Source organism: Punica granatum, chromosome 3 (genome assembly GCF_007655135.1).
Source record: "Punica granatum isolate Tunisia-2019 chromosome 3, ASM765513v2, whole genome shotgun sequence".
In the NCBI taxonomy this organism is placed as follows: domain Eukaryota; kingdom Viridiplantae; phylum Streptophyta; class Magnoliopsida; order Myrtales; family Lythraceae; genus Punica; species Punica granatum.
In genome coordinates, this window is record NC_045129.1 from 28,169,752 (window position 1) to 28,196,179 (window position 26,428).

The 26,428-nt window shown below is 39.3% G+C and overlaps 1 protein-coding gene and 1 long non-coding RNA gene across 3 annotated transcripts; one reads left to right on the forward strand and one right to left on the reverse strand.

Annotated features, from left to right (window-relative positions):
• Nucleotides 1–726: 726 nt before the first annotated feature.
• LOC116200915 lies at nucleotides 727–3,819 on the reverse strand. Its single transcript, XR_004155771.1, has 2 exons — nucleotides 3,541–3,819; nucleotides 727–868 (listed from the first exon to the last, which is right to left on the reverse strand). It is a non-coding gene; the product is annotated as an uncharacterized LOC116200915 (long non-coding RNA).
• An 8,780-nt stretch (nucleotides 3,820–12,599) lies between these two features.
• On the forward strand, nucleotides 12,600–15,420 carry LOC116199206. Of its 2 annotated transcripts, none has more exons than XR_004155496.1 (2): nucleotides 12,600–14,753; nucleotides 15,118–15,420. XR_004155496.1 is itself a non-coding variant. In XM_031529491.1 (2 exons), exons 1-2 carry the CDS (start codon nucleotides 13,818–13,820, stop codon nucleotides 15,284–15,286), a joined length of 663 nt encoding a protein of 220 aa, XP_031385351.1. In that variant the 5' UTR covers nucleotides 12,600–13,817; the 3' UTR covers nucleotides 15,287–15,420. The 2 variants fall into 2 exon arrangements, 1 of the variants encoding a protein (XP_031385351.1); XM_031529491.1 differs by having other exon boundaries at nucleotides 12,600–14,311.
• The last annotated feature ends 11,008 nt before the right edge of the window (nucleotides 15,421–26,428 follow it).

Below are 26,428 nucleotides of genomic sequence, written 5' to 3' on the forward strand. Positions count from 1 at the left end.
TGTGATTTTAACTGTGAAACCAAAACTCTAGAAACTTTTGAACCGTAGTTGTATTCGAGGCTTAGGTATATTCCACACATTTGTGTTATTCTCGACTAACCATGGTTATAGGTGATTGGATTCATATACTTCTAGAGGTTTAATTTTGATTGAGGATTTTGAGGTAAGTGATCATGACTTAAGCTAATGTTTGCGAAATTATATATTTTCGAAAGAAATATTTTCTAAATTTCTCATTTTCACCTAAAAATTACTTGGAATGGCTTTATTATTATTATTTCTAATTCTATAAATTATCGATCATGTATAAAATATTTGTTTGAGACTCTGACTGTTTTGGATATCTGATAAATCTGAATATTGTACGTCCACGAATGCTTTTGGCTTCTACCAGTGGAGATATAAGCTAAACTACTCGACTAGATTGCAACCTTTCAATCGTGGGTTAATAATCTTCAGAAAAAGGCCAATACAATCTTTTAAAAAACAATGTTAATGCTGATTCAACCTTCAATATATATGTATATATATAGATATATAGAGGAAAATTTATTAGACAAAATAAAACATAATACTATTATTTTTTCTTTTTCTTTTTACAACGTTTTCTCCATTTTCTCCCATTCTTTGCATTATCCTGCCCCTTTATCAATTATATTAATTACCTAATCAAAAGGTATAATGATTTGAGTACGAGAGAGGTGGATAAGAGAAAGAGAAGATACGTACCTCAAAACAATGGTGTCAATCCCATATAATTGGATAAACCAGGCAAAGAAAGTCAAAAATTAAAACTAAAAGGGTGTCAAGTTCTGTGCGAACCCTTGTCAAATGAGCAGTCCTTTGCGCATGCTCTCTGATTCATTGTCTGTTCGACCTCGAAAATATGATATGATCAGTAAAACATTCATTTAGTCTTTCAATTGGAGCATTTGAAATTAATTCTTACACTTTAATTATAAAGGAGGTCCAAAAGTCTAATAAAGTAAAAGGAGAAGGGAAATATACGGGACAAGAAATCCTACTAGCATGAATCGACCGAAAAAATTTTCATTCGAAATTAAAGCGTGTGCCACTGCATTAGTCTCCATTTTGAAATTACAACTAATTACTAGATAAACATTATCAGTATTCTACTTCAAAATTAGGAATTAATGCATATATTATAAAGAGTACGTATTATTTATTTTGAATAATGTCACCCACCTGCGAGGATTCTCTTGGGATGTAGGAACATAGAACAAAAATAAATATATGATAATGTATGTAGAAATGGTGCAGTACAGTAATAATGTATATAACTTAGTCTTGAAAATTGTATAACGTAGCGTTTTAAAAAAGGACGATTGCTGTTATATTTATTTAAGTTAATTAAGATGATTCATACGGGTGTCATCGAAAAACAAAAAACAACTTATGCAAGGATTAGGAGGTAGAAAACTCATTCTATACTTCATTTTTTGGTAAAAAAAAATCTCATTCTATACTTCACAAACTCGTAATAAGAAAATCAGCAATCAACATTACATCGAGAGCAGAACTCTTGAATGATCTATGAAAGGATATGCATGGGAAAAGAGAGCAGCTTATTATTAGCGGCTAAAAAATCAAATCCAACTAAAATCCAAAGTTTTGAGTAGAACTAGAAAGCCATAAATGATAAGTTGCTATTGCTTCCCATACAATGACTATAGATCATTATAATATATAAAAACTGAAAAGCGTGCTTACATGCTCTATATGAACCTGATTTTGGAACTCTTACCTCCACAAAGAGTGTCCTTCAATTTCATTCAAAGGATTTTACCACATTTTCTCAATTGGATCAAGTTCAGCGAATTGTTTCTAATTAGTCCATATCATTGGTATATATTAATTAATTATTAAGATTCTTTCTTAAACAATGAAAAACTTAACTTGAGAATTTAAAAGGGTATTTCGAGATACAAAAAGTTTTTTTAAGGTTACGTATATATTTACAAAATTAATTTAAATACCATGCATATTTTAAATAGATGTATTTCTTTAAAATTAAAATTTTCATTTTTAATTATAAAGTAAAATAATATATTATCTTTACACTTTAATCTTATTAATATTTTATAATTCTTGAAAGTAATTCAACTTTGTATTACATCAAATATCCATGAAACACCCGGGTTATCTTCTAGTATATAATTAAGTGCTCTACCCTTGATGTAATATTGATAGCTAATTTTCTTAGCATAATGGTAATGATCGGAAAAAGAAAAAGGGAAATGATATTGGAAAAACCAACAAGTACTAAAGTTCAGGAAGTCCCATAGATTAAACAAAAGGGGTGCATCAACGCCAGTGCAATTTATGCATAGAATTTATGTTTTATGGGTATTCAACTTATGTACCAAAAGTTCCAACAGCATTAATATTCTTGTGCACTTGCCGTTCAAACTTATATAGTTTGCTGCCATCAATATAAAACTCCTAAATGTCCATTGATCTTATTGTGGAAGTATATATGCCCTAGGAGTTTATAACAAATATGCATATATATATATATATATATTACATGTATCGATATATGCGGCGCGGTATCAAGCATATGCACCTTGACCAAGGTCTTGATATAACACTTAGGAAGTTAAATATCAAGAGAATATGAGTGTACAATGAAGTGAGTTCATTTAGATTTTTTCCGGTGAAAAATTCATTTAGAATTTGACAAATTACTTCACCTAAAAAAATAACCAATTACAACCTAATAAGATCACCCTATCAAATGTCTTCTTCAATAAACTATTTTTGAATAATATCTGTAAAATTAAGTAATAAAAATCTAACAAACACAATTTTTAATTAGCTAACAAAAATAACTATAGGCAAATGGATGCAGAACATGGGAACCCCGAATACCCTGAGGGAAATATCTGATTAATCGTTTTGTTTCATGACATGATATTATATATATTAGATACTTATCCATTCAGGATTGCATACACCATACGTTAAGGTGCACCTAAAGGTCTAAGCTTGCGTCGGGTGGATCCTAAGGATGATGTCACTGTCTTGAAGTTGTTTGGCATACATGAATGAGGTAAGAGAAAAGACATACTCGTACCGATCTAAAAAAACCCTAATGATTCACGATGACCCTGAAAAATGGTATGCTCGTCTTAAACTGGAATTGTTTTTAACGGTGTTATGTTCACATCAGTGACCATTAAAGGTCGATTACGGAATGAACCAAATCTATCACTTTTTTTTAATATTTTAGAACTATTTTTTGCAAAGTTATACTTATATGACTCAAACTTAAAAAGTAACAAATTTTTAAGACTATTGCTATCTTTTTCCTATATTCAAACATGTATATACATCATGAGTAATTCTACAGGTAGTTTGCAAGCACCCTATCATGATTATATACACGGTAATATAATGTCAACGACATGAAGAGACGGGAGAGAAGACAGTTGGTACGGTTACTAGTTAATTAGGTTTCGAAGTCATCAGTTATCGATATATAGTCAGGTCGAACAGACAACGAAGCAAAGGCTAAACCTGCAAAAGACTGCTCTGTTGCCAAGCATAGCACAGAACCACCTCACCCATCACAAGAATGGTTTTCCTCCTTTTCTTCTTCGATCCCGCCCCATCGTATAACTAAGCTGAAGCTATCCTTCCTCTATGCTCGGTTCAGCGAAAGGCCACCAGAGAACAAGGAAGAGAGAGAGATAGAGAGAGAGAGAGAGAGAGAGGGAGAGAGAGAGAACGGGATAGGGAGACAGCGAGACAGAGACTTTTGTGCTATCTGAATGCTTGATTAAAAGCATTGAAGGACGGCAAGGTGCTGCGGGATAAGGTCTCTAAATCCTTACTTTTATAGATAATTAGAGACAACAAATTACAACAAAAAAAAAACTTGTAAATTTTGCAAATTGTTAAGAGCAAAGCCCAACCTAATCGAGAAAGAGGATGTAATGCAACGATGTACGCCCTCACTTGGTAAACAAGAGGTTTCAAGTTCGGTTCTTATCATGAAATAATTTGCGCCCCTATATTAATTATTAGGATTTTTATATATTGTATCAAACTTATGGCCATTCTTGGAATAAAAAAGAAAGCCCAACCTAATCCTTTTTGAGAGGATCAAAGTAAGCTGTCTACTCCAGCTGTTTATGGGAATGATTTTCCACGTCCTCCCGATAAGTTTTGATTCTAAAACATCATAATTAAAGTCTCCGGTTATCTGAACTATTAATGCATTAAAAAATGGTTTGTAATTAGTAGTTTTTATAGAATAAGATGCATAATCAAGGAAAGAACCAACCGCAGATTCAGTCAATTAGAAAGAGAGATATTTTTGGTCCTATAAGTTTGACATTCAGTTAATTTTGGTCCTATAAGATTTAAAATTACCAAATCAATTATATGCGTTTGTTACATAAAATAATTTTGGTCCTATAAAATTTAAAAATGATATTTTTGGTCCTCTAAGTTCACTTTCAATTAAAATGTGGTCTATAAGTTTTTAAAAAGAAAGATATTTTTGATTTTATAAGTTACGAAATAGACCAAAATTACCTTACAAAGTAAATTTATAGAACTAATTCGGCACTTTTTAAACTAAGATGATCAAAATTGATCAAGGCTAAACTTACGGGGAAAAAAATGTCGTTTTCCTCTATTAGAAAGGTCCAACCTAAAATTTTCAAGTGGGGGAGAAGGAAACTTTGACCTGCAGGTAAAACGCATTTATCGAATAACTTAAGGAGGTGATGCACATGAATCGTATGAAACGAATTATATTATATATAATTCGGTGTAGCTGATCGATCATACTTACAAGGAACTCATTAAGCAGAGCTAGCTAAACTAGTATTTCAAAAAGTTGGGCAAAAAACAAACTAGTATTTGAAAAATTATATATTGAAAAATTTTCATGCATATTTCATATTTTGGGTTCATGAAATGAGTTGAATTCCCGGCTTTTCCAAGAAAAAATAAATAAATCCACTTGAAAGAAAGATAACCTTAGTTTTTTTTTTTCTTTTTATCATGAGGGAATCTCATGAGTGTAGTACAATTATAACTTTTTTTTCTTTTGGCGACATTTGTCCTCCCATCTTTTCCCAATTATTATTTTGATCTATTCTGATTATTTTATTTGACAACCTTTTACCAAATAAGGAATTATGATTTTTTCGGTTATAAGAGAGACGCATAGGTCTAATACAATGAATTATAAATAATAACTAATACTAAGAATTATGGTCTTTAATCATTCGTAGACAAAGTTGATCAACTTACATTCGTCGAATAATCAAAAGTTGCATTTGCTTATCATCCTGAACTTTTCAGATGAAAATGCTCCGACTCCCTCACTGTTTAAATATAACCTTCATATTCAAAATAATAACTGAAACTAAAATGTTAAATCCTCCTAATTGATGTGTCTAAAAATTCTCATAATTCAAAACCTTACTCACATCTAGTGAATATCCCTTGTGTATTGTGTAATTATAGCTCATGTCATTGTGTGTGGAATTTTGAATTAGGAGAAATTTTAGGTTGATTATTAGGAGGTATAACCACACTCAATTAATGAGGGAGAGCTCCTTCCAAGAAATGCATAAAGTCATCATATAATGCGAAAAAAGAAGAAATTTGGTAGTGGCCACTAATTTTATATTAACAAATATTGACCTTATAATTTAAAGAGGGTTGATGCTTTGGATGTCTTATGCATGGAAGTGTGCTAGGATCTTTATATCAATCTAATTGATCTATTCGTATCTTTTGGTCAGTGTAGGGGTTTTGGTTACATTCAAGGAAAGGTTAGCATCTTCAATATACCAAAGCCAAATATTTGATATCCGCATCTGAGCAAGAACACATTGTTTTTTCGCTAAATAAAAAATTTCATTAATAAGGATTGGTAGTGTCTACAAAAGCATATGGATTTAGATCCGGATATCCCTCATAAATGCAAAGAGAAGGAAAATTTGACATTGCCAACATGACCCAAGTCATGAGCGAGGGCATTGTCTGATCTAGGAATCCAAGAGCAAATCCAAATCGAAAAAAGATTGAGAGTAGATAAAATGTCTTTAACAATACTCCGAATTTCCCAAGGGGTGGATTGGGGTGCAAAATGGCTTCTACTAAAAGCAAGGCATCACTTCGTAGCCAAATCTTGGTCAATCCTCTTTCCGCAGCAATGGATAGGGCGAAAAGGGCTGCACGGGCCTCTACCTGGAGTGGCTTGTCTTCATGAGAAATCTGGAACCAAAATAGTATGGGCGGGTTGTTCGGAGTCTGGATGATTCCCGAGAGGCATGAGCGGGTACAATTCCATGTTGCATCCGTACTAATGACGCTCCATTATGGGCTTTTGGGCTCCTAAGAAGCTGTGAGTTGTAGCGACATTGTGTATGAGCTCCCTTCTTGCTTTCCGACGTTTCGACCGCTTCTGTTGTGCTCCATAAAGGTCTCCTTGATTCTTTTGGTAGTTTCATGAAGGTCCGGTGATTTTCCTGCATGCAGAACATCATTGCGTGAGTTCCATAAAATAGAGAATGATTGCTGTATAAAGAGAAAATCTAGTTTTATCAGGAGTGCTTGATAGAAAAACATATGGGGGGCACACAACAAAATCCTTAGCACTACTTCTTGGGATCGAGCTTGAAAGCAAATTCTAAGGTGATTCCCTCCAAGCAACATGATAGAAGATACAATCACCTTAGAGATGTTCTAAACTATCAGAGCTGGGGGTGTTCTCTTCGCTAAACCAAGGGAGTCTTTCACTAGCTGTTCTCCAGAGGTGGAGTTTGAGACGTTCATGGATTTTTAAACTCCAAATGGCTTTCCAAACCACACCGCTGTGGTCTTGAAATCTATTTTGTTGGTCTATAAGATAAAATGATTTGACTGAGTGCTTCTTTGATGCGTTTGGAGTCCACACTGGTGAGTCCTCGAGGTCGTCTTGGGCCAAATGAATTTTGAGTATGTTGTCCACCGTTTCTTGCTCAAAGAGGTTAGTAAGTAACGGGATGTTCCATCACTTTGGGTGGGGAAGTATATGGTCACTTACCTTTAGCTCCTCATTTTGGATCACGCTTGGTTTAGGATAGGGTTTATGATTGGTAATGTCTAGGATCCAAGGGTCAGGCCAAACTGAGATTGTGCAGCCATTACTAACGGAGAAGCAAGAACTTGTCTGGATTGTGTCTTTGCACCATTGAAGGCCTTTCCAAGTTGGCGACGGTGAGGAGCGGTTGGAAGGATTGAGGAAGTTTCCGTATTTTTCCTTTACAGCTCTGCCCGCTAGGCTAGTGTTGTTTCTTGTCAATGCCCAAGCTGTTTTTCAAAGCATTGCTTTGTTTGAATCTTCCGCTCTTCGGAATCCTAGGCCCCCTTTAGATCTTGGTTGGCAGATAGTATTCCAACTCTTCAGGGGGTAGTAGGTGCATGTTTCTTTATTCATTCCCCGCCAGAATCTTTTTGTCACTTTGTCGATGGAATTTAATGTGGATTTTGGAAGTTTGAAAAGTGACATTGTGTAAATCGGGGTGCTGTTGATGACGGAGTTAATCAGGGTCGCTTTACCCGCCTAGGAGAATGCTTTTGATTTCCATGCTGCCAACTTGCCTTTGATTCTGTCGATTAGAAATTGGAACGATTCTTTCTTCTTCCTCTTGATGAACAGGGGGTTGCCTAGATATTTTAGCATCTTCCTTCAATTTTCTCATGCCCATGATGGTTTTTGTATGTCTTCTTATGTCTGCCGTGGAGTTCTTAGAGAATAAAAGCCCTGATTTGTCGCAGTTGTCTTCTTGCCCCGACCAAGCGCAAAATTTTTCCAGGATGTTCTTTATGCTTCTAATGTTTGCTTCATTTGCTTTTGATAGGATGAGAAGATCATCAGCAAATATGAGGTGAGAGATTTGCGGCCCTCCTCTGCTAATTTGAATGCCCTTGATATCCTCGTTCGCTTCTGCCCTGTATAAGAGTCTTGACAAGATTTCCATTGACATCGCAAATAAATAGGGTCGCCCTGTCTTATACCTCTAGAAGGAGAGAAGTGCCCTTGGTGGGAGCCGTTGAGCAGGATAGAGATAATGAAAGTTGAGATACACTGAAAGATCCATGAAATGAAGGTCAGGTGAAAGCCAAGCTTTTCGAGGATCTTGATAATGAAGCTCCATTCAAGCTTATCAAAAGCTTTCTTAAAATCAATTTTCATCCCTATCCAGCCTCTACGGGCCTTGGTTTTCTTCATTGTATGCAGGATCTCTTGAGCTAGAAGTCCATTCTCATTTATCCATCTTCCCTCAATGAAGGCAGTTTGGTTCGGAGAGATGATCTTGTGTAGCATGGGTTTGAGTCTGTTTGCTGTGATTTTAGAGATGGTCTTGTAGCAAACATTACAGAGGCTGATTGATATGATGTCTTTAAAGGATGAGGCTCCTTGGCTTTTTGGAATGAGGCAGGTGAAAGTGTTGTTCCACTCCTTGAGAATGTAGTCTGAGATAAAGAAGTTCTTGACCGCCGAGAGGAAAAGTGGCTTGACTGTTTCTCGGTAATGCTTGTAGAACAGAGATGGAATTCCATCTGGTCCTGGAGCTTTGAGATTTCAAATTGAATTCAGGGCCATTAGGATTTCCTTGTCATCTGGGATTCGGGTGAGGCTTTCATTCTCAGATTCAGTGATGGTGTCGCTGATCAGATCTTCCATATCTTCGGGTATAGAAGGGTTAGAGGTATTGAAGAGCTCCTGAAAATTTTCGAGGAAATAGTTTCCTATTCCTTCATGATCCTAGATCCATTCCCGTTGTTGTCTTTAATGGCTGCAATATGGTTTGATTTGCTTCGGATGACAGTTGAGAAATGGAAAAATTTAGAGTTTATGTCTCCTTCCTTCAGCCAGAGTTCTCTTGATTTTTGTCTCCAAATAAGGTCTTTCCAGATGAGATTATCTTCAAGATTAGCAGTGAGTTTTTCTTCTTGCTCCTTGTTTTCGATTGTGGCATCCTGTCTTTGAATTTCTTCAAGCTTTCCCATAATTCCTGCAATGTTAGTGTCACAATATCCAAAGACTTCTTTGTTCCATCGCCTAAGGCCAGTTTTAACAAATTTTAATTTGGAGGAAAGTTGGAAAGCTTTAGAGCCATTCACAAAATTATTCCAGGCATTTTTGACAACTTCTTTGCTTGATCTATCACGGGTCCAAGCTTCCTCGAATCTAAAGGGTCTAGTTTTGTGAGAGGAGTCCATCCACAATTTTAAAAGAATAGGATTATGGTCAAATCGAATTTGTGGAAGATGAAAGACTCCTGCTCTTGAAAATATGGTTCTCCATTCATCATTTGCAATAGCCCTGTCTAGCCTTTGTTTTATAGAAGTTAGCCATAATCTCTTATTTCTCTAGGTGAATGGATTACCAGTAAAACCAAGTTCAACACAACCCGAGTGATTGAGGAAAGTATCAAGGAAGGAGTGAGAAGAATAGGCATAATTACGCCCTCTTTTTTTTGTCAGATGCGTAACAGATTTCATTAAAATATCCCACGGTCAACCATGGGCAATCAATGTCATTTGCCATATCAGATAGATTGGCCCAGAAAATAGGTTTATCATGCATTTAAGGCGGTCCATAAACAGCAGTGAGTATCCAGGAAGCTAGTAAAATATGATGCTCTATAGTAGCATGAATATAGTGTGTGGAAGATTTAAGAATGGTTACCTTAAGCTCGGTGTTCTAAAGTAGGCATAGTCTACCCGTTGCGTTTGAGGATTCAACCGTGAAGATGCCATCGAGGTTGCATTGCCTTGCAATTTTATTACAGTGCTCGGAGTTGGCTTTTTTTTCGGAAAGAAAGATCATGCTGTTGCGATGTTTACGGACGAGGAGTCGTAGGGCTCGAACTGTTAGTTCTCCTCTCACACCCCATCAGTTCCAAGCTAGTGGACTCATGGCTTCCTTGGGGGCTTGGTAAGGCCCGCCTCCTCGACCATTTGGATTTCTTCGGTATATGAATCCTCATCCATCTCTTGAACATAATATTGTATCTCAGCTTGCGATGGTACTTGGTACTGAGAAGTAGTCCAGTCCATTTGCACGGCCCCACCGATTGTTCTTGCCATTTTGTTGAAAATTCTGGTGTATGGAGCTGAGAGCTCGAAGAGGTCATCCATTGTTATCTCATGCTGCTTTTTCCTTTACTGAAGGCTGACGATATTGCCCTCGAAATCTGGAAATTATGTTGAGGCGGGCTGTGGGCTGCCTCCATATTTTCCTCAGCCTCTGGGTTTGCTTTGCTTCGGGCTTGGTCGGGCTTTAGTGGGCCAGATCTAGGCCAGCTTTCCTTCTGACGATGGGCTTCTTCTTCCAGACGGTCCACTGGGTTTTGCTGGGTTGTCTCATTCACAAGGCCCTTCCTGGAAACGGGCTTTCTCTTGAGCCTGGGTTTCAATGAGCCCAGAGTAAAGGGTGTCCGTGTAAATGGCCCGGGAGCAGGCGGCCATCCTCGTCTTCCTCTTCTCCTTAGGGTTGCTTTCCAGGCGGCCCTTGTGCAGGAAGTCCGAATCCCCCGCGTCCGTACCTGCAACAATCGGCTGCTTTTCAGAGGACAAACTGGTCGCAGCATTAACCCGCAGCGTCTTATCGTTATCACCAGTCAAGTATGTGTCGTTTTCAGATTGATTGAGGCTGGTATTGTCTTTTGGATTTTGGGGAGTCGGGCTTTGGTGATAGATCGGAGAAGAGGTTTCAAATTCCGGGCAATGGATAGCCGGAATCGACGACGGAGGGGCAGTGAGATTGACAGAGGATTGAGGTGGAGATATGTCAGATTGATTATCGAACCGAAGCCATGGTCCATAAATATTTGGAGCTGCTGAAGAGTCGGAGGGGTAGTGGGTTTGGTCGTGGCCGAGGATTCCACAGTCATAGCAGAAAGTTTTGAGGAATTCGTATTTGAAGTATACCCATATTTTCTTCTTGTTCCTCCTGTTGATGAGATGTCCAAGGCAGAAAGGTCATGAGGCCAAAACCATCACCAGAGCTCTCGGGGTGACGTACCACTTAGGGAGAGATGGTGAGTCCTTCTAATCGATCTCTACTACTTGACCTGCTTTTTCAGCTAGCTTTGTGATGTTTCCCTTTGGCAGCATTTCAGGTGGGATTCCCCTGATTTGGATCCAGAACGAGATTGCTCCAAAGGCGATTTCTTCCAGAGCCAACTTCTTGTCCCAATGCTCGATCATTAGGTGAGCCCCCTGGACAGACCAGGCTCTGTACTTCTCAACATATATCATATCCTTTTTGTCTTTGAAGATGCAGATGAGAATATCATAAGTGTATTTTTTAGGCGTGATAGTGACTCCTCTTCTGATGTTCCGGGCTTGTAGGAGGCATGGAATGATGGCTTTTGGGGGGGTGGTTTAAAACCGAATGGTTTAATGAGGAGGGTCAGGGGGATTGATTCAACAGTTTCGATCTCATTGGTTGGCAACTTGATGGCTTCTTGATCATGGGCCATGGACATTTGGGAATGGAAAATGTCTGCCAGAGAGCATTCTAGGTCAGTGGCCTACATTGGTGGTGGGGTATCTTGCGGATTGAAGGTGGGTTTAGGAATGGGAGACGGTGATCTCTTCACTGAGGATTTTGGAGTGGTGTTGGGTTTCTTCAGTTCAATCTGTGTTTTTGAAAAGGCATTTTCATAGCAGGAAAGGAATGTAGTAAATGCCATTAAGAAGTGCAACAAAGTGTTGGTGGGCAAAGTAAAGTCGGGGATGTTCTGATCAATGCAGGGAGTTGGATGAGCTGAGGGAGAAGACTGTGTGGCAGTTGGAAGTACAATTGAAGTGTTGTCATTTCCGTCATCCATCAGAGGGAAGCATTTTTTGCAAATTGCTCAAGCATTCACGACTTTTGAAAATGGGAGATCTTCCTAATTTAATGCCAATTTTACATTTTACAGGAAAAATACTCTACGGGACGTTTACGGATTTCATGCGCATCAACTTCAATTTTCAAAATTCAGAACAAAACTCGAGGCCGAGAAATATTTTTCCACACAACATTGATCCTTGAATTTTTCTAAATACAATGGTGGTCCCGGATTATTTTTCTGATACCCGATTGAAAATGAGAGAATTTTGGGCCTTACACACATTAATTTCATTTTTTCAAAATTCGAGTTGATATTCAGAACTGGAAAATATTTTTCTACATAATATAGATCATTGAATTTTTTTGAACACAATGGTGATCCCGGATCATTTTTTGGGGATCCGATTGGAAAGATGAGAATGTTAGGCCATACGTGTATTAATTTCAATTTTTTAAAATTCAGGGTGATGCTCTGGACTGAAAAATATTTTTCTACATAATATTGATCCTTGAATTTTTCTGAACACAACAGTGTTTTCAGGTTATCTTTTGGATATCAGTTTAGAAAGATGAAATTTCGAAAATAATCGAGCAATTACAATCGACGCACGTCAGGGGCTCGATATCAATTTTTATCGAGATTCGATCTCCGTTGATGCAAATTGAAATTTTCATAGAGCCAATTATTTTTCGAATTTCAAAATTTCGAAATTTTCACTCTAGAATTGTCATTGGCTCTCGAGAAATCGATTTACTGGATGCACATACAAATAATATATATGTAAAAAAAAGAAAAAGAAAAAGAAAAAGAGAAAGTTGAATGAACATATGGCAGTCAACCCCCATGATCTGTCGTCCAAGTTTCTTTTTCTTCTTCTTTTTTCTTTCATTTCTTTATTCTTCTTGCTTTGCAGGTACCTGCAGCTTGGCTGAACCCATGTCCTGCCCCTCCTCTGCACATCTCGACAACAACTCCATCGATCATCAGAATTCACATCATCTTCTGCTTTACGGCAAACCCTTACCGACGGAACCAACCATTTCTTCTTTTTCCTTTTCCTTTCCTTTCGGCTTTTTTTTCCCTCTTCTTCCTGTCTTCTGATGATTTGGCAGTCGACTATCCAAGTTGAAGCCCATGCCCTGCGTCCTATGCAACATGTGACCATCAGCCTCATCTTTCCTCTCCATTTCAAGCCGTCACTAGCCCCGACTGCCTTCCTGCTCTCCCTCTTTCTCCCTCTCTCTCTCTCTCTCTCTCTCTCTATGGCTCAGGCAAACAGAAGGAACACAGGCAAAAAAAAAACAAAAACAAAAGAGAAAATAGAGAACCCTTAGCTCCGTTTTTTCTCGGAGCTCATTCCCAATTTCCCTGAACTCATGCCCTCAGCTCCAGGGGCTCTCCCCGAGCTCACTCTCAATCCCCACGGAACCCCTTAGCTCACTTTCTTTCCCCCTCAGCTCAACTCCCGTTCCCTCACTCATCTGGCCTCTCTCTCACAGCTCATTCCCGACGGACCCTCACATCAATTCTCCCTCAGCTGATCGATGGCACTTTCACCCTCTCGACCCCTCTGACTCTCTCGACCCGTCCTTATTATTTCTACTGAACACCTCAACCACCTGATCAACATCGACATTACCTTCCTCATGTCACCTTCCTTCTCTCTCTCGATCACTCTTCCACTCAAGGGCGAAGCCAGTTCATTAGTAGGGGGGCAATTGCCCCCCTTGAACTTTGGATTTCTTTAAAATTTTGCCCCAAACTATGTAAAATTAATATTTTGTCCCCCCTGAAAAAAATCATTTATGTACTATTTATATCGAATAACATTTTTGCCCCCCTAGACGAAAATCCTAGCTCCGCCCCTGCTTCCACTCACTCTCTCCCGGTTCCTACAGATAAAAACACATCACGCACAGACAATCCTACCGTAAGCTCATGCCCCTCCTGCAATTCATGGCAACAACACCATTAATCTTCTCTACTTCTCAATCCTGTTCCTTTGGGGGTTTGTTAGTTTCTTTTGTTGGTCCAGCAGCCTTCAGCTTCTTGGCTGCTGATCCTTCTCACCCGCGTCCCCATGAACATTATCACCAACTTATTCCTTCCCTTGGTCACCCTCGACTAGGGGAAGGGAAAAAAAAAGGAACAACAACAGCAGCCTCACCTCCCCTCTTCGAGCTCCTCGGCTTTGCTCCCACTGCTGTGGTGCTTGAGCTGCCGCCGCCCGCAGCCCACCTAGTTGTCCAGTGGTTCTTAAGCTGTCTTCATCAAGCTTCGAAGCTAAGTCCCATTTCCCTTTCCATTCTTGTTCTCTTGCTCGGCGTTTCTCTATGGGTGTATGTCATTTACTTATCATTGTGCTCCCCTTTTGTTTCCATTTGTAGCAACCAGCCCAGGTCTTCATCATCTCACTCGCAACCTTCTTTGCAGTAGTTTCTCTTCTCTGGCTGAGCTTTTAAATAATTCTCTCGGCAATTCGAACGAGTTTTGCTTTATTTCATTGAATTTTTGTTGTGCTGAAACATTTAGCTGAGTCGTGTGGTGATTCCATGAATAATTTACGAAATATTTGACTGATTTTCATGACTAGAAATGGTGTTTGAGTTAGGGTTCTGCCATGTCACGATCCTCAATAGATTTGAAGTGCGTTGGTAGGATTTTGAGGTCAAGAGGTTGTGGCTATAGTTTGGACTGAGTTGTATGTTAGCCATTCAATTGATTTAAGCGTGTTTGGCATGATTTTTGTTTCCTTCAGGTCGATCTATGACATTTTTCTTCGCTTGCTGGTGGGTCTTGGTTTTGGTTCTTAGAGGCTCATTCGAGTCACTCTTATGCCATATGATGAGTCACCCCTGTTCTGGACACCATAAGGTTACTTTCTCTCGCGTTTCATGTCATTTCGGTCCCTTTTAAGTCAATTTACAGCATGTTTCGAGTTCTGGACAGAATTGATATGTGGCTTATTAGACTTGTGTTGATCATCTACATAGGTAACAAAGGTCTCCTTGGCATTTAAACTCTCTTAGGGTGGTTCTTTTTTGCAATTTATATGCTTGTGGTGCTTATGCTAGATGTGGTGAGTCCCTTACGTGTCTACTTGCTTGTGGGTGCCTACACTTTGAGCTGCCAATAAATTAATTTCTTGAATTCATCACTTGAATATAGAGAGTTTGGGACTCCTTGCCTTGGCTCTTCTCATTTCTTTCTTGTTCTTTTTATGCTTGCTATCCGACAGGGAAATATATGGTTTGACACGAAGACGACGTGGAGACTTACCTAGGCTTAGGTTGAGTCCAGACTTGAAGGCCGCATCGATCTGCGGTAGTCAAGGATCTTCTGAGCCAGCTCATCCTGAGAACCTCTTGGGATTACGTATAAATCTCCACTTTAGTATCATGAGATAGGTCTTCGATGTTTGATGAGTGGATTCGATGAGATTGATACGATTTTATGCCCTTGATTCATGTTTGGACGTGTTCCTTGTCAGTTTGATAAAGATCTCACATGAATTTGGATTAATCACGTAAATTTGATTTAAAATCGGATCTAATTTTGAGACGGTCAGAGACTAGAGCCTTTATCCAACGATCCATCAATGACCAACTCGGCCGCTCGAGATCCACAAACCAAGGCATTCGGTGAATTCACTCAAATTAATAAATTCGATACGCGGGATAACTAAGACGTTTCACTTGGCTAATTAATCTACTTGACTTTTTAATAAATTGCACGAACCGGCTAATAATCTGTAAGCGTGTCGATGGTTCATGAACTGTTGGTTATGCCTTATTTTTAAACTCACAATTTCAAAAGCACCATGACATGTGACACACATAGCATGGACATCTAGGGGGCACTGGTGTATATTGACTCAAGTTTGAGCCCGATTTGAGGCGGCTCAAGTCGGGATGTATGAGTTCTTTTTATACCGCTTTCGGGCGGAACAACCGATTTCTTGGCTCTTTCGGGGCCCTCTCGACCCCGATGGACACTAGGGATCGATCGACACCGACTACCGACTTTCGATAGTCCGTGTCACGTGATCTCGACTGTCCACATGCACATTACACATTTTTTTTTTAGTTTAAGGGCATGACTGCCAATTCTTGATCCGCCGAAACCCTAGGCAGTAGGGTGATCGAAACACTTCGGGTCATGGGTGAAGGCGGTAGTCTGTTCAGGCGCAAGTTTAATCTGCATGGCCATTTTCATCCGATCAAAGTGTTTTTATCATCCTAACGTAGATTCGAGTATTTAGATCTGCCATATTTGTCATAAATCACAAGACCTGACTAACAATGCATCCGACTTAATCAAACATTAGAAAGTTGTTAGGAAGAACCTTAGGTTTCAAGTTTCAAACAAAAACACACCTCTGTCATAATCTATAAAAGTTGCATTGTCACAATACATAATAATTTAAAAACAACCCACACATTCGAGATTTGACTACATATGCCATGTCTGTCAAATCCCTTTAAATATTGTCGAATGCAACATTCCCTCCCAGTGCAGTCCATGAACGATTCACAATGAATACATCACCCTCGCTTTGTTTGTTTAGTGTAGGAACTTGTCTGCCAAGCAACCCTGGTTCATAATTGACTAATCACGTAAAATCGGTGCTTTTTGTCTGTATTCATTTGTTTTATCAGTCTTTGTTTATTTTTGTCTGTTTTGTCACGGTTCGGGCCCCGAGCCAATAGGATACAATGCACATGGGTCCAACACCCCTTTACTGTCGATCACGGGGTCCAACGCCCCCACACACCGAGTGCGCACAACCCGAGTGCGATATGGGGTCTCGCCTCGAGTCACTTCTCAACTCGTTTAGTATCAATGTGGAGGATAACTCAGGTTAACACACGTGAAATGAGGTTAGACAATCACCTGAGAATTAGACCTGTCCCACGGCTATCTTGCGGACCATCATGTCCTTTTGAAATCCGTCGGGTCGGTCGAACCCGATCTCTAGCTCTTAAGAGCCCCGCGTCGCTTTAATTTCGGGTTTGATCGTTTAAACCACACGGTGAACATGAGCGGAATATTGGCCGAACGTGAGCCGATCGGGATCCATTTTGATGCGAACCTCGACGAACCTGCCGCGAAACCCAACAACAATAGAATGAGATCAAACTCGGGATCGTCCAATGAAGGTTTCAAGAATAGGGAATATTGACCCGATAACTATAAAGAGCCACAAACCAATATTATAAACAGAATATTGACCCGCTAACTATAAAAAGCTAGAAACCAATATTATAAATGTCGGGAATCACAAGTTATCACACTTGCAATATTTGCAAAGTTGTTGAGCAACAGCCCGGAGAAAATCTCTCTCACAAAGTTGAATGAAAACTGATCCATCTTTTATAGGGATGCCACATGCCTATTTATAGAGAGATACTAACTGATAACCTAAATGGATTAATGGACTTGGCTAAAATGAATCCTAAGTGTAATGAGCCCACAATGAAATAGGCCTAAGTAATTGAAATGCAACTGAATTCAGCCCTTTGAACTGTGATCATCTTCTAAATAGATTTCTAGGATATGAACGGTCGTGGCTTCTTGTTCCACATGCAGCCCGCCCAAGAGCTCAACTTCTCCTCCATGGACATGCAATAACAGCCTTTGCATGGCTTGTTGGATTCGCTTGGCTCGTACTCTTGTACTTGCTCTAACTGGCACATGCTTATCCCAAAGCTCACCTTCATGCCCAACCCTGTCATCTTGGGATTCTTCCTCAAGCCCATGCGAAGGGTCCTCTAGCTAGATCATATTATTCCCCCTCTCTTCAAAAGGATTCGTTCTCGAATCTATGACAACCGACTTGATTGGTGATTGTTCTAGGGGCATTTGCTCGAGAAAGACATTATTGAATTCCTCACTTTTCTCTCCAAAGGAATGTTTAATTTGAAGTTGCTCTTCATCCATTTGGTTAGGTGGAAGCGACGATACTGTTACGTTTCGACCATTGCTGTTCAGGAATTGAGAAGCAATATGACCATTCTCTTTGCCGTTGGGTTGAAACTTGTTTGTGGGTTTCTCTTTTATTGGCTTCAAGACTATTTTCTCTTCCTTCTTCGTCGAAGAACCCCACTTCAATTTGCAAGAGGATGAACCAGAAGCGTCGTCATAGCCATCTAGCAACTGTTCAATCCGCTTGTCTCGCCTTTCCAACCGATCGTAAATCAAATCAACCATCACATTCATGCACTCAAATTGTTGCTGCATATCCCAGATCATCATGTTGTAATCAGTTCCTCCGTTATTCTGATCATTTCCACTGCTTTCTTGTGGCATGATGAAATCTGCAAGTGAAACTTCAGAAAATAGAGATGGACCTCACAACCACTCGCTCACGTGTTTGCACTCAAATTAATATCACTCAACACTCGTGTTTCACTCAATTTTAGGCTTTTAACCTCTGATATACTCACCACTCTTGCCTTATATTTTTCTTATCTAGATTTTCTCCTCAAAGTTCCTAAGAAACTAAGCAATTCAATCGTAAGAGTAAAATCAGTTGATTAGCCCAAAGCACTTATAATCATTGATTTTAGAAAATTGAATCAAATTTTGGATCCAAACCTAAATGAGAAAGGAAATAATGTGGTAGATGAAGTTAACGAAATAACTGAGATGTACAAGGAAGATTTGTTGGAATAAGGAAACAAGAGATTTATGGAAAGTATCGAAATGGAATGAATGAATGATTCTAAGAGACAAGAAAGGAATATGATAGGAAAATATTCAATTGAAAGGACATAATATTAAATTTCTCAACTGCACTTTATATGTTAGTGGTCCATCAAAGTAAACAAGAATATATAAAGGAAGGCAATTCAGGAATAATGGCAGATATGGAAGAAAATAACATGAAATTTTTGGAATTCCCTACTTTACTCAATTAGCAGTGACATCTAAGGAAGCTTCTTCCACCCCAAAAGTAAAGATTTCACAAACAATTGCTCTTTCCTTTCTTTCTTTTTTTCAACTTTTTTTTCCTTTTTTTCCTCTCTTTTTTTTTGGATGAATTTTTTTTTGACCTCCAATAAGATAAATTGAAATTTTAGGGTTCTTCAGGACAGTTAGAATCATCCAACAAAAATCACAACTTCTATCAACGAATTTGCGAACCCTAAGAATAATGGATAACAAAAAACGAAATAAGATAGATGAAACCTGGATTGGAGTCAAAGCTCTGATACCAAAATGATGCGAACCTCGACGAACCTGCCGCGAGATCCAACAACAATAGAATGAGATCAAACCCGGGATCGTCCAATGAAGGTTTCAAGGATAGGGAATATTGATTCGATGACTATAAAGAGCCACAAACCAATATTATAAACGGAATATTGACCTGCTAGCTATAAAGATCTAGAAACCAATATTATAAATATCGGGAATCACAAGTTATTACACTTGCAATATCTGCAAAGTTGCTGAGCAACAGCTCGGAGAAAATCTCTCTCACAAAGTTCAATGAAAACTGATCTATCTTTTCTAGGGAGGCCACATGCCTATTTATAAAGAGATACTAGCTGATAACCTAAATGGGCTGGACTTGGCTAAAATAAATCCTAAGTGTAATGAGCCCAAAATGAAATAGGCCCAAGTAATTGAAAAGCAACTGAATTCAGCCCTTTGAACTGGGATCATCTTCTAAATAGATTTATAGGATATGAACGGTCGTGGCTTCTTGTTTCACATGCAGCCCGCCCAAGAGCTTGACTTCTCCTCCATGGACATGCAATAACAGCCTTTGCATGGCTTGTTGGATTCGCTTGGCTCGTACTCTTGTACTTGCTCTAGCTGGCACATGCTTATCCCAAAGCTCGCCTTCATGCCCGACCCTGTCATCCTGGGATTCTTCCTCAAGCCCGTGCGAAGGGTCTTCTAGCTGGATCATATCATTTGGCTCGTGCTCTTTTTCTTAGTCCAGCTAGCACGTGCATGTCCCAAAGCTCGCCTTCATGCCCGACCCTGTCATCCTGGGATTCTTCCTCAAGCTCGTGCAAAGGGTCCTCTACCTGAATCATATCATATTTGTTGTAATTTAAATTTATTATTTGAGAGTACATTGTGAGGTATTTATTTGTACATTTATGTAACAATCCCGGTCGGCAAGCGTAGAGTCTAAGAGTCAGAATCGATTGAGTTGGTTTACGAGTCCCCTAGGTGAGCGGGACCACACGAGTCATTGGCTCGTTCCACATGGTGAACCAGCCATCATGAACTGGTTAGCCAAGATGCGATGACGATGGACCGATCCCTTGACTTGGGGATCCGCCTTTCTCTCGGCCTCTTAAATCGAACTGATCGTTTTTACAAATTTACGGTGTCAAAACGAGCAAGATAAGCGAAACTTAAATCAAGCGATAAATAAATAAAAAGGGCAAACCCTAGACATACTAGAGTACCGATAGGACATGCATGATATAGGCCCGCACGTAACAAAACCCCCGAATTTGGAATTTCAGTTTCTGCAGGACCATATGCCTTAGAATACTAGGTGTATCCTTACCCCTAGACCCGGGCAACTCACCAGCCCTCGACCCTCGGGTCGTAAACAGGTAGTGGCGACTCCTTCTCACGCGTGTCCGTCAGGCGTCCCCACGGGAAGGTGGACACTCCCAAGCCGTGCACGTATGCGGGTCCTGACAAAACGAAATTTGGGTCCGCACACCCGCATAAATATTTTGGAATCAACATGATTAAAATTCACTAAAAGTGCATCGAGAGCTATATGAACTGAATAGCATACATCATTATAGAAACTAAATTTCACATGCCGGACCATTTTAAAAGAAAAAAAGGTGCTGTAAAATACAAAAGGACAGAAATGCAACACACGTATAAGTTTTGGGACCTAAATGATATTCAGGGACTAAAAGAATGTGCCTAGGAAAACTTAAATTTAAATAGGCAACCGATGATTCAGCATCCATTGCTCTTATAAGTTAAGTTTTAAATTTGAATATTGTGAAATCAATCGAGAATAAAATTGAAAACACAAAGAAAGGATATTAGTACTTTCGATGGCGGACGAAATATACGTAATTTCAAGATGGCTTTCACGGTTTCACTGCTGGTTGCCTCTGTGCATCGCACTTAGGAAAAGGACTAGTGTCTTTGCTTGTTTAATTTGACACACTTATAGAGGCAGGAAATGATGTGTAGACTGATTCGCAAATCATGCTTTCTAGTATCATGTGCGCATTTATGTTATTGATAATGACTCTTATATATCTCATTTCATAGATTTTTTAGTGGTGGAAGGAGTATCTTGTCTTGTTCATTGTACTGTCTGGGTGTTCTGTAGTTAGATCTTTGGGCCACTCAGCCCTAATATTACCACACACCATCCCCCTCCCCTTCTACTCCCTAACACCCCCTCCCAAAACAAAAAACAAAAAAAAACAATGAAATGCATGGCCATAAATGGACCCCAACAACGGTGAAGAGTCTCGGAGGCTAAATTGTTTGGTACCTTTCGAACTATTTATCTCTTTGGCCTAAGAAATCTACTTCGAGCTACATATAAGTCCTATGATTGGAAGGTTTATTTCATTATTACTTTGCCTCTTAGATAACGTAGCCTAAAACTTTTAAAAGGCCTACAAGTGGTTGGGTTATATCCAACCAAAAAGTTAAAACTGATAAAATGTTTGCTCCAATTTATCTTACAAGTCAATAATAGAAATAGTTGATAATAGTATGGCTAGGCGAGTAAATCTATTAATAGGCAATAATAGATTACGGTTGTCTACTTTTTGATAATATGACTAACATGACTATTATTTTCAATCTATTATTAAAATTTTCAATTATTAGGCGATTATACGATGGCTAGGTGAGTCAGGATGAAATTTTTTTAGGCGATGTTCCTGGTGAAAGAGCTTGGTGGGAAGATCAAAAGAGATGGGATCTTGGTCATTGGAGATAGAGGAAGTGAAAGCTTCATATATCCCATTTCTGGTAAAGGCCAGCCAATGCTAAGTGACGAGCTGGTTTTCATCAGAGATCGGTTTGCCAATCTCCTTGAGTGGTCGGTCAACACTGATCTCACAAAGGTACCTCTCTGCGCCTTGGTTAGTGAGCTTGATTCGAGTGAGGGCCATTTGATGTCCAAGTGCCCGTGAGCAATTGAAAGAGTCCTCCACAAATCGGGTCTGCAGTCCATCCCACACGTCCTTGGAAGTTGGGAGATCATGGACGTCCTCGAGGAGGTTTACATCAAGGTTGCAAAGGTCAAGATTAGATATTTGGACTGGTTCCGCACCAACTGGCATACGAAAGGTCATTAGACGATTGACAGAAACTGCTGCCATCAACATAGCCAAAAAAAAAAAGTAATAAATCCTATTAGATTTGAGAAAGGTAGAAAAAAGAGATTTCCACGGCATATAGACTTCGTTGGTTGAGTTTAATGATGATAAGATTGATGATGTTAGGGCTTGTGATATCATGGCCGTGATCGTTGGAAAGTAACTGACGTTCAAAGGGTTGGGAAGTGGGGTATCATTTCATGGCTGATATTCTTTTGAGGACATATTGAGGGAGATGGAAAAAGAAAAGAGAAGAAAATAGGGGGAGAGATACCTAGGAATCTAATAACATGTGAATATGTGATGCCATAGCCCAACAGGGTTGCCATGCATGAGATGTATATACAATAAGGAAATATTTACCGATTACATCTAGCTAGCTAACTGAATATGAAGATATTGTGTGTGTGTATATATATATATATCCCTTATACCCATGATTTGCTTTCTAATTTTCGATGTGAGACAATTCTTAACAGAATCATGATTATCAGACGATAGTGTATGCCACTGCATTACATCTTTATTTGATTACCAATATAGATTTTTGTTTGGCATGGTGATTGTAGAGAACCAACAGCCATTTATTAATATCAATGGTAGGCATGTTTGCCGTTCTAAGACGAAATTTCAGAGTTACTCTTGGTTCCAGTATGACTAACTTCTTGCCATACTCAAGACTATGCAGGTTTTGCTGTTGCTTTTTGGTTTTAAATGGAGAAGAAGACGATGCATTCACGGGCTAACTGAAGCAAGTCAATGTGGATGGCGGCCATATTTGTCGAGCTGTCTAACTCAATCTATTACTGTTTTCCAGATATTTTGGACACAAATAGAGTTTTGAAGATGAAATAGTAGCTAAAGACTGTATAAATTTTTCTGCTTTTTTTTTTGTCATTTTTCAACAGAGAAGGTGGGAGCCGAGGATAAAAGGTTCCTTCAGGGCTGTGCTCGATGCATTTCGAGGTAACCCTTGCAAGGATAAATTTAATAAAATTCAAATGGTACACATATCATTTTTCTCTTTTAGGTGTGTGCACGCTGAAATTTGAAAATACCATTCGAACTAAATCGACCCATGCTTATGGGGGTAAAAAAAATTCATGAATTTTCTTCATTCATATAACTCAAGTGTAAAATCTTATTTAAGGCGAATAAAAGTCGAACCGCTTAAATCAACTTATATTGGTACATAAATCTTTTAATTTCTCATGTTACATTAATATAAGAAAAGGTTCTTTCCTTCTACAGTTCTTTTAGTATTATATATGACTGAGTTCCCCACAGATATGAATTCAATTACCAATATTGCAATTTCCACGACCGCACTATGTACGTAATGTTTCAAGCAAGTTATTTCCTTCGCTTCTAGGCATGTTGCACTTGCACAAATGGTTATTGAAGTAACATTTTATTTTTCAATTATGGGAGAAACTCATGGATTTAGTACAATGAAATAAAAAATTTAATATAGGGATGTGCGGACTCAAATTTCGTCTCGTCGGAGCTCGCATACATGCGACTGATCGCACGGCTTGGGAATGTCCACCTTCCCGTGGGGACGCGTGACGGACATAGGTGAGAAGGAGTCGCCACTACTTGTTTACGACCCTAGGGTCAAAGGCCGGTGAGTTGTTCGGGTCTAAGGGTAAGGGATATACCTAGTTTGTTAAGGCATATGGTCTTGCGAAACCCGAAGTTCCGAGTTTGGGGATTCTGTTATGTGCAGGTCTATATCCCGCACGCCCTATCGGTACTCTAGTCTGTCTAGAGTTTTTCGTTTTTATTCATTTACCGCTTCATTTAAGTTTCGCTCATTTTGAACGTTTTGACACCGTAAATCGGAAAGAAATGGTCGCCTCGAGTCAAGAAGTCATGAGAAAAGCAAATGCTCGGGTCAGGAGATCGGTCCACCATCTTCGCATTCTGGTTAGACGGACAGCGATGGCCGGTTCACCGTATGGATCGGGACCTGGAACCGTACGATTTTGCTCGCCTAAAGGATCCATAACTCGGTTTGACCAGTTCTATCTCTTGAAACCATTCGCTTGCCAACGGTGGTCTTTACAAATGAATATACAAATAAATCCTTGCATTCTTCTCTCGAAATAAAGTAAAATATACAAATTACAGCACATGGACCTAGTTGGTTTGCATTCAATCATTATTCCACTCGCGCTCACCGTGTGGTTTAGAAAAGACCGAAAATGAAATTAAGATACGCACTCGGTATATGGGGGCGTTGGACCCCGTGATCGATGGTTGAGGCGTTGGACCCCGTGTGCATTACGTCCTAGGAATTCAAGCTCGACCCGCATAATAAACAAGTACAGAAATGTCACAAGCAAGCACAGATAAACAAATAAGGGGTTTGTTATTACCGAGTTTACATGAGTTAACCGATTATCAATCGGGTTATCTTGGCATGCAAATCCAACCCTAAGCAGACAAACGCGTGTTAGGTGTAAATCGATCAAGGCCCACCCCTGGAGGATATTTCGCATTCGGCATGGTTTATGAGAACCTGACAGACATGATGTCTATAGTCAAGTCTCATGTTCGTGGGTTGCTTTTAAGATTGTTCTGTATTGTGACACTTTATAGGTTATTATAGAACATGGATTTTGCTTGAAAACTAGAACCTAGTGCCTAACCCACTATTGCCCATTTATGTCTTAAACCAAGTGCACGATTAGTCCGATATTTATATTTTGAGCCATAATACCCGACCTAAATACCCAAAACTATGATAGGATAACAAAAATTCATCGATCGGATAGGAAAAGCTATGCAGATGAACCTGCGCCTAGGACAGGTAGTCCATTCTTATCCTAGAACCATAGTGTTTATGTTATCCTAACCTCAGGGTGTCGCTAAATTACAAATAAACGATTTTGCCATTGCGGTGAAAATTTGCTTTTAGAATAGGGAGACTACGTGATGCGGGCCACTTTGGCCTGTGGTCGGTGCCGACCAATTCCCCAAATCCTCCAACCCGAAAGAACCAAAGAAACGGTCGATTTATCCGAAAGTGATCTAGAAAGAACTTTCGCGTCCCTACTTTAACTACCTCAAATTAGGTAAGATCTCAAGGCAGGACGCGCAAGTCCTTCCTCGACATCCCTGCCACATTGGACTGCACGTCTCGGGCTTTGTAAAATTGTGAGTTTTAGAAAGGGCACTAATGCATGTTTGCAACTTATCGACATGTGTTACTGGTTAATTACCGATTCATGCAAAGTTATTTAGGCCGAGTGAGTTAATTAGTCGCCTGAATGTCCCGATCACCCCATTAGTGGAATTATTGATTATGAGTTATCGCCGAATGCGTTAAATGTACAGATTTTAGACAAATCAAACAGATAATGAATTAATTGCCTGAATGGAGTCTTAATACCCAAAACAAGCTTAGTTTTATGAAAACGACTTGTGGCATGGCTACCAAGACAAGTGCTTGAAGGCCAAGGGAACCTGATAAAAAATGACCAAATACCCTTGGACCCTCCTGGGCCTGCTAAGGTCATCGATACATGAATCAATGCACTTTATTTAGAGAATAACGTTTTGGCAAGTATTTTAAGGCTTGATTTGCGATGATATCAAAATGCGATTGCACACAGTTCGAAAAACGGATTTTAAATTGGAAAATGAGGTTGCCCTTGACCCGAGAAGGGTCAAGAAGCTCACGGCCACCTCCTCAAGGAAATGTCGTGGGCTAGCTTGACCCAACTCGGGTTTTGAGCGATTTCCTCGCCCGATTCCAACCCGTTTCTCGCATGCCCATACATCAAGCATGATAAACACACATATTTTACATAGTCGGTGCCGCCATGATCACGAGAAACAGATGCAACATGCAAGCGTACACAAACATAATATTAACGAAATCGATAAAACGGCACCGACTCATATAAGTAGAAAAACGTAAAAAGTACGTATTATCATGTTATATACGCATAATAAACGAGACAAGAACATATTAAACGAAAACATGCATATTGTCGGTCAGGGACCCAAGTAGAAAGGGTTGGAAATCATTAAAAAAAATGTCCAAGGATTGAATTGAACAATTTCAAAAAACTGGGGCTGATTTGAAAATTCAGTTAAAATCCCATGGACTGATTTGGAGCAGCTCAAAAAGTCAGTGACAGCTTTGAAAATGTCAAATTCGGCCAGGGGTCAATCTAGATTCATTAATAAAGTCAGGGA

Bases quoted from the DNA above. Each gene is read 5' to 3' on its own strand.
- LOC116199206 (XM_031529491.1), top strand. From the start codon at position 13,818: ATGCCCCTCCTGCAATTCATGGCAACAACACCATTAATCTTCTCTACT. The intron at 14,312-15,117 runs GTAGTTTCTCTT...GCTATCCGACAG, and splicing joins CACTCGCAACCTTCTTTGCA to GGAAATATATGGTTTGACAC.